General features: G+C 38.1%; 1 protein-coding gene across 5 annotated transcripts in view; it reads left to right on the plus strand.

Moving 5' to 3' along the window:
- Positions 1–8,386, plus strand: part of NALCN (sodium leak channel, non-selective) — a 230,516-nt gene extending 222,130 nt beyond the window's left edge. For all 5 annotated transcript variants that reach the window (XM_015639136.2, XM_015639156.2, XM_015639165.2 and 2 more), the window contains 5 exons: positions 1,402–1,559; positions 2,173–2,323; positions 3,939–4,088; positions 4,791–4,908; positions 6,160–8,386. In XM_015639136.2, the coding sequence (XP_015494622.1) occupies positions 1,402–1,559; positions 2,173–2,323; positions 3,939–4,088; positions 4,791–4,908; positions 6,160–6,353 (771 nt within the window). In that variant the 3' untranslated portion in view covers positions 6,354–8,386. The remainder of the gene's footprint in view (positions 1–1,401; positions 1,560–2,172; positions 2,324–3,938; positions 4,089–4,790; positions 4,909–6,159) is intronic.
- The last annotated feature ends 215 nt before the right edge of the window (positions 8,387–8,601 follow it).

The following is an 8,601-nucleotide window of genomic DNA, read 5'->3' on the forward strand; positions in this document are numbered from 1 at the left end:
AAGGCAGAGAGGATCCTCCTGCTCTGCTCAGCCCTGGTGAGGTCACACTTGGGGTCCTGGGTTTGGTTCTGGGCTCCTCTGTACACAAAGGCATAGACATACTGGAGAGAGTCCAGCAAAGGGACACAAAGATGATGAAGAGATTGGAGCATGTCTCCTGAGAGGAAAAGCTGAGAATACTAGCACTCTTCAGCCTAGAGAAGGCTCAGGGGGATCCCATCAGTGTATATAAATACCTGCAGAGAGGGTGCAAAGAGGACAGAGCCAGGCTCTGCTCAGTGATGCCCAGTGACAGTGACAGAACTGAAGGCAACAAGCACAACCTGGAACACAAAGAGTTACCTCTGAACATCAGGGAACTGTTTGTCACTGTGAGAGTGGCCGAGCACTGGCACAGGTTTCCCAGGGAGATGGTGGAGTCTCTATCCTTGGAGATACTCAAAAGCCATCTGGACCTGATCCTGGGAAACTGGCTTCAGGAGACTGTGTTTAAGCAGAGGGGTGAGACAAGGTGAGCTCCAGAGTTTCCTTCCATCCTCAACCATTTTGTGATTCTGAAATGAGAATAACATCTGGGAGACTGAGCTGCTCAGATGCTCACACAAATTAAATCTGAATGATTTATGACATCACTGAGATTTGAATGTGAAAAACATTATGGTGAAAGTATTTGGTTGTTTATAGTTGGCACATGGCTGTGCTGGAGAGGGAAGCTGCAGTCTGTACTCACAGGGGTAGAGTGTTCTGAATCCATCGTGTCCAGCACTGATATCACTCTCTGATGTGAAACACCTTACAGCAAAAATAGTTCTGATGAGTCTCATTTAGCAGAAAAAAAAAAAAAATTTGAAGATTGGGAATACCACAGTTTCAGAAGGAAGAACTTTCAGTCCTAATTTTGTAACAACAGGTAGAAATTGTTACCAAAAGTGCAGGATGTGCTACCTCTTAGAGCAGATAATCTTTAGAAAGCCAGTAAACTCTCAACATTCTCCTGTTCATTCAGGATACACAGAGAAGGGCACAGGTCTATAACAAATTATAAATATGGCTATGAGTGTTTAAACTATACTTTAATTTCCATTTTACAAGGGCAACTCTTTGGGAATATGATTCTAATTACAGATGAATGCAAATGGGGAAACTAAATCCCCAAGCAATTTTGAAAAATTCTGGCAAAATTAACAGTATAGATTCTCATTATATATGAGTCAAATAACCACAAAAACTTCTGTGAACTTACTGATGAAATGGCTGAATGTGCACATTCTTCTGCAGTGTTTTCACAGTGACTTAAATATGCTAGAAGAAATAGTTTTTCTCTCAGTGATCAAGTTGAATGTCTGAGTTAGTTGCTAGATAACAGTAATATTTTACCATCAATTATGCAATTTAATACAGGGTGTAATCCCTACCTTCCGAGTGAAATTCCTGCTGAGGCTTCTGCGAGGCAGGCTGGAGGTGGATCTTGACAAGGACAAGCTGCTGTTCAAGCACATGTGTTATGAAATGGAGCGTCTCCATAATGGTGGTGATGTCACTTTTCATGACGTACTCAGGTACCCTGAGATTTTCTCCCTGTTTTTAGAACAAATACCTTTCCAGGCTAACAGGTTGAGCCATTAGGCTCAGGAGAAGCTAAGACTGGTATCAACAGAGGAACTGCAATTTTAAATGTTTTACGAAAATTAGTTTTCCTTTTTTTTTCTGTAAAAATATTAGTGATGAGAAACACAGTTCCTAGGGAATCAGCTCCAAGGAATTTTAACATTTTCATTGCAGATTTGTCACAAACTACAGTCACATGTTCCTCTTGTATCCTAACTAATGAAATATACCTTCAAGTTTAGCAATATGACAGTGAGCCTGACTAGAAGTAAAATAGAAATGGAAACATTATCCAAGCATAAACACTTAGGGGGGAAAAAACTCAAACCACCACAAATGCAGTTCACTTGTATTGGATAGCTGGTTGTAGGTGACAGGGCCTTTGTTTTGAGCACAATAAGTCTCTTCTAGAATAATGTCATCAATTTTTTAGTTTCTAATGTGAATTTACTGTGCACACCTAAATTATGTACTTTCACACTAAGGTCTTAAGTATGAGCTCTGATTCTCTAAAAAATGCAAAGGCACCTGCATTTAAAAATAAATAAATTGTGTTTCTTCCAGCATGCTTTCATACAGGTCAGTTGATATCAGAAAAAGTCTTCAGCTGGAGGAGCTGCTTGCTAGGGAACAGCTGGAATATACCATAGAAGAGGAGGTGGCCAAACAGACCATACGAATGTGGCTGAAAAAGTGCTTAAAGAGAATCAGAGCAGTAAGTCAAGCTAAAGCAGTTTCTAAATGGTTGCATAAATTGAGCTGCTCAACAATGCTGGAATCTGCTGTCCCTATGCTTCATTTACACTGGAGTCATGATACTACATATTTGAAGTATGTAGCAGTTGCTAAGTGAGCAAAAGAAAGTTTGTTACAGCTCTAGAAAAATAGAGCTGTTTGTTACAGCTTTACAGTGCTACAAAAATAAGTGCTTTTTGAAAGCAAAAACTCTCTTCCTGCCCAAACTTTATCATTCTTTTCAATACAGCAGAAAGATGCATATGCAGAGATCAAAGTCAAAGGACTAAAGAAAAAATAATGTAATTCGATGGAACTTCATAGGCCTAATCTTTCCTCACAGAATGTAATTGTGTAACTTCTTTGCCTCTGCTGGCAGATGAGAAACCTGTGGATGACTCTCCAGATGGAGCCTGTTTTAAGATAAATCATTTGAGTGAGCCATTACAGTTAATGTGTGTGCAAATGAGCAGAGTGTGTACGTGGAAAGCAGGTGTATGGACCAAGTCACAACCTGGTTGCATTGATGACCAATTTTTCAGTTGCTAGGAGTCTGACTCCATGCTTAGACACATATATTTTTTGTTTTCATAAAAAAATTACTTTTTGTGATAGGAGATTTTCCATAGTGGTCTGTGATCATGGCACCTATCTTCTGTTTGTAAATTTATTAAAGTATTTAGCTGGACATTTTGAAATCATATACATTCCAGGTGAAACATCAGTGTTCATACACTGCATAATTTTATTTTGATTTCATCTCTGTAATAATAATGGCAGTAAATTTAATCTCAGCTCTCAGTCTGGGTTTGTTTAACTCTGTTGTTCATTTCATTATGATATTGAAGTACACTATGTTAAAGTAAATATGCTATTCATTTCACTCTAATAATATGGTTCAGATCATTTCACATTCTATGAACCTTTTATAAATTGAATGTAATTGCAAAAGTTAAGATATATTTTCAAATTCTCTTGTTATTCTCTAAATCTCCCTAGAAGGATCATGTGAAAACTACCAAGAAAAGCAAAACCCTTCCTAAGTGCTGTTTATTTTAATTTAAAAGCAAATTAGATTGTAAAACCATAATGGTAGTAGGTTGGTTTTTTTTTCTATTTTTACTGTAAATCTATACTTAGTCCCAAGGTTTTCACTACTATTTTATTCAGTCTTATTGACAGCCTACTTCAAAGTCCATGAAAGAAATCAGAATTTTTCATTGCCTTCATGTAATTCCCTGTGAATCTCTACCAATTTCCTGTTTTCTTTTTCTTTGCAAGAACTTTTAACTGATAAATTCAAAACTTTGCTTGTGTTTAAACTCTAGGTTTAAACCAAAAATTGAGAAACATGCTTTCCACTTAATGTAGTTCATAAATTTCATCCTCTATTCCCTAAAGGTTAGAAATATGCTGGAATTCACTTTGTTTAAATAGCAACATCTAATACATGGATCTTTATTGATGCACCTGGGATCCACAGCTGGTGCTCACTGTTCAGTTAAATATTTGGAATGCTTTAAAAAAAGAAAGAAACACATTAGTGTGACACACCAATGAGAACATTTTTTTCATCCCATATTGTACCTTGATAGAAACAGCAGCAGTCGTGCAGCATTATCCACAGCCTACGAGAGAGCCAACAGCAGGAGTTGAGCCGATTTCTGAATCCTCCCAGCATTGAGACAACACAGCCAAGTGAAGATATGAATGCTATTAATCAAGATAACAGTGCACAGCCAGAGGTGTGTTATCCAGAAAAATATCAGTTCCTCATAACAAATTCAGAAACCTTCCATGTTTCTTATTTGTTCTTTTTAAAACATCATTTTAACTGAAAAAAAAAAAAATTAAAAACAATACCTTGTTTTGCTACAGTTTTTGCCATCAGATGTAAAGGGAAGATGCTGTAAGGTAGTAATTCCATAACATATTTAGCTGTCTTGCTAAATTCATATGGTGCTAAATACCTTAAAGGGTACACTCAGCTGTATGACTCTGACAGCCCCAGCTTTCATCTCTTGCATGAGCTGTGTGCAGGCTTGGGGATGTGAAGCTTTCCAGTTCAGACAATCTGAACTGGTATTTACACTGAGAGTGAGAGCACTGGGCATGCTGGGACCTCTGAGGAAGTCTCCTGGGCTCTTCCAGGATAGGAAAAATAGAAGGTACCATGCAAGGGTTGCTTTCTACAATGGTTGTAGTAGGCTGAGAATAATTTCATATCCATCAATAGGATGAATGGCATTGAGAGCCAACATGACCTTTTTACTTTTGTCTGTTAGTAGTAGTTTTCTGGGGTACTAAAGAGCAGAAGTCATGCTGCCCTAACCAATGGCAATATGTTTTGTTTGTATTCGTGGTAAAGCTTGAAACAGAATAGAAAGGTATCCCTTCCTAAGGTTACCTAGGGGAGTTATGACTGAGATTAATTTTTTTCTGTTCAGACAAGTAGCCAGCAGCAGCTGCTTAGCCCAACACTTTCTGACAGAGGTGGCTATAGACAAGAGACGGGAGATGCTGGGAAACCTCAGCGGAAATTTGGACAATGGCGCTTGCCATCAGGTAAGCGAAAAAGGCTTATCAGTGAAGTGCCCACATGCACAATTCCTGTTATGCAATAACAAGGCCAAAAGAGGCTTCGTGATTCACAATTCTCCCTCCTGGCTGCTGCTTGCACCCACATCAGGGCTTTCCTGTCCTCATGCTTTTTGGAATAAAGCCTTTCTTCACAATTCAGAAAGTTTGGAAGATGGACTCAAGCATTGCCCTGTGCAAGTGGTTACATTTTTTACTTTTTTTCATACATTTACTCAGGACCTTTTACGTCAGTCCTATTCTGAATCCGGGTGCTGCCCCCAAAGGCTGCCACTGTTCAGACCCTAACCATATCTAAGTGGAAGAGTAGAGACAGTCATGCTGTTCTGTTGACTACCATTGACCCTACTTTTGTTACCAGTGTACTTGTCCAAGAAACAGGATAGTTTAATAGAAAACTTTCAATCCATGATTTCCATTTAAATATCACTGAGCAGCAAAGACCAACATTTTGTTGGAAAAGAGAGAGTGAAAGAGGAAGCATGCTAAGGAGGAGTCATACTACTGTGGTCAACTGCATATGTTTTTCAAGTGAGAAATCTTGAATGAATAGCCCAGGGTTTTCTTTCTTAGCACCGATCTAGTCTGTGTCAGTTTTGAATATTCTTCAGTGGATGGTCCTAAAAAGGAGGGTCATTTCCATGTGCAATACAGCTGACAGATAAGTAGTCTGCCTCCAGTCCAGCAAGGACAGGTATTTAAGATCATGAATAGCATAAGTAAGATCCATTGTGGGGTTTATATACTTAGACCTGTGGTTTAGTGCCACTCCAGCAACTTGTACTGACTTCAACCCCTAGGGCATTGTAAAGTATCACTTTCTAGATGTAGCAGCCACTCCTAAAAGCACCCTCACCCCCCTTCCTCATATTTACAACTTTCACCGTTTTGCCAGCAGGTTAGCTCATGTTAGTACTGCCTAAATCATTTAGTTTTCAATTAGCTGGATAAGAAGAGATCTCTTGCATCAGTTATCCCAGCAGAAGGAAATGAGGCACTGCTCAGTGCCTCTCTACCAGGAGATTAGTGGGAGTAGTGTGAACATCTGGAGCTGGGAAAACAAACAAATTAGAACAGAGCCCTACTCTTTCTGAACTAAATCAGTTTAAAGGTGCCCTAGTCTAGCTAGCTCTCTATACCTGAATTCTAAGCAAAAATGTTCAAGAAGCAGATCAACTCTAATACAGGACCTTCTGAACTTTCTGTTTCATTTCCTAGCCCCCAAACCAATAAGCCATTCAGTGTCTTCAGTCAACCTCCGTTTTGGTGGACGTTCAACTATGAAATCTGTTGCATGCAAAATGAATCCAATGTCTGATGCTGCTTCCTGTGGATCAGAAGTCAAGAAATGGTGGACAAGACAATTAACTGTGGAGAGTGATGAGAGTGGAGAGGACCTTCTTGATATCTGAGAACATTTAAGTCATATCACAATCTAATTTTCTATGTTTAGAATTAAAGATGCTGTGTGATGTATGATTTCTTTAAAATCAATGTAATAAATTTTCTCTTACGCTTATCCTCCTGCCATATGAAGTGTAGCACACACTTCTGTGCTAGAATTGACTTCTGTAGGTACTAACTGTACTCTGAGAAACCTGTATACTATAGCAGTACTAACAAAGCCAGAAAGACTATATTGCCTTTAGCAGACAGAGCTTTGAAAGATTTAATGTGTTCTGTAGAATCATAGTGCAAGTTGGATATATACACCTCTGTGTTTTCCTTCAACCTTTACAATACTTTAAAGTGGCAACACTTTACAATACAGGGATAATGTATTTCTTCTTGTTGTGTTTTCCCTCAGTTCTTACTTAGTAACCTCTCTTTAGAAAAATTTTATTATTCACAAATAACCTGAAGAGGTCAGCACTGACTTCATGTTCAAGGGAAGTATTTTACTAAGTACAGATACTGCATTATGATTCTAAGCTTTCTCTGGATCTTTTTGTAAAATATGCAAGATACAGACTTACTCATTTTAAAATCAGAAGGTGAAGGATTGGCTTTTAAAATGTAAATATCTTTGAGGTTTGGTTAATTATGCAAAGAGCTTGATTTTCATAGAGAAAATGGGGGGAGGGAGGAAAAAATACATTAAAAACTGTGCATTTAAGCATCCAGCAGAAGAGTTTCACATGAAAAACATGAGTTTATGCTTCATTTTCAGCAAATATTAATTACATATGTGTGGTGTCATTATTCTTCTTTTAATTGGGTCCCATTTTTCTCATAGTCATAAGATTTTCTTCTTGTCTGTGATAAAAATCAGCATGTTGGGGATTCTAATTACAAAATAGTATTGTATGTCTTTAAAAATACATTCAGTTTTGCCTGTATAGGTAGAATTTTACTTACCCATGTTACTGCTCATGCTACAGGCCTGCAGTGGTAAGGCATGGCACTGTGCTGTGGCTAAGTATCTTTGTCCCTTTTATCCCAACACATCATATTTGACATGTTAGCCTTCATTTGTTTTATGGGCCACCAATAGTGCTACATTATTGCTGGTGAAAAAGCAGCTGTCGTTTTCATGAAAGCTTTTCCAGTGAAAGGCCAGTGCTATACGGATATGGAGGTGGAGAAGGAAAGCCACAAAACACAACTGTGTTTGCTAGTTTCAGAAACTAAGGCTGTCAAAAGAATGTGGGGTAAAATTGTGCCCTTCCCTCAGGGAAGAACTAAGAGGTTGCAGATTTTGTTGCTTGGCCCCTGACTAGGTTTTATAGCATAGCTGGGACCTTTCTGTTACCATTGTTTCCTATGGAAATGATAGTTTGTTACATGGCCTAATGTGAGATCTTGTAAGAGGCTCACAGTTTATTTACATCACCACTTCAAAAAGATATCCTTTCAAAGCAGACAAAAGCCAGTGTTTTGCAAATTTTTCTGGCCGAGATATTAATTTAAAGTGGTCAGAATACAACAGTGAAAACACACAGATGCCTTCACCAAAAATGCAAAATTAGTTTTGGCCATCAAATACAGCTTTCTTGGCATCTGTCAATGTTTTTTCCCAGAGTATGGTTGAACACTGTTTTGATTTTTTTTTCTAAAATAGTCATATTGAACACATCTGTATTTTGTGGGGGGGGGGGGGGGGGGTTTATGTGTTTTGGGGTATATTTAAGTTTAAATCTAGTCAACTGTAACTCTATAGTAAAAGAATATGTGCATTCTCTTGTTTACTAGACCATGAACCATCAACAAAACTTCATATGCAAATCCATTACTTTGTTCTGTTTTGTGCTTGTTTAAGTTGAGCTTTTGTACATATAACAAAAAGATAAATATTGGATTTATAAAAGAGAGTATCTTTGACAGTTCAATAATACATTGAGCTGCAGATCACTCTTGCTGCAAGCCTTTTTAAAAAATCTGGCAAACATTTTTCCTTGCCTTACAGTACATTGTCAATAAAAGTGAGTTGCTTTAAGCAATATTCCTCCCTCTGGTTTTAATTGTAACTGCACTGGTTATATGTGGCTCATCCATGATAATGCTGCATAGTAACAATCTCTGTGGTTTGTACAGGATTATGTAGGGGTGCTTTCAAACTCTTGTAATTGAGGGTCTTTGTTTTTTCACTCCAGCAACTGACCTCATCAGTACTGCCACAAGGGGTCTCAGTCAAAAAAATTGGACTAAATATTACTGTTC

This window comes from Parus major, chromosome 1, assembly GCF_001522545.3.
Source record: "Parus major isolate Abel chromosome 1, Parus_major1.1, whole genome shotgun sequence".
Classification (NCBI taxonomy): domain Eukaryota; kingdom Metazoa; phylum Chordata; class Aves; order Passeriformes; family Paridae; genus Parus; species Parus major.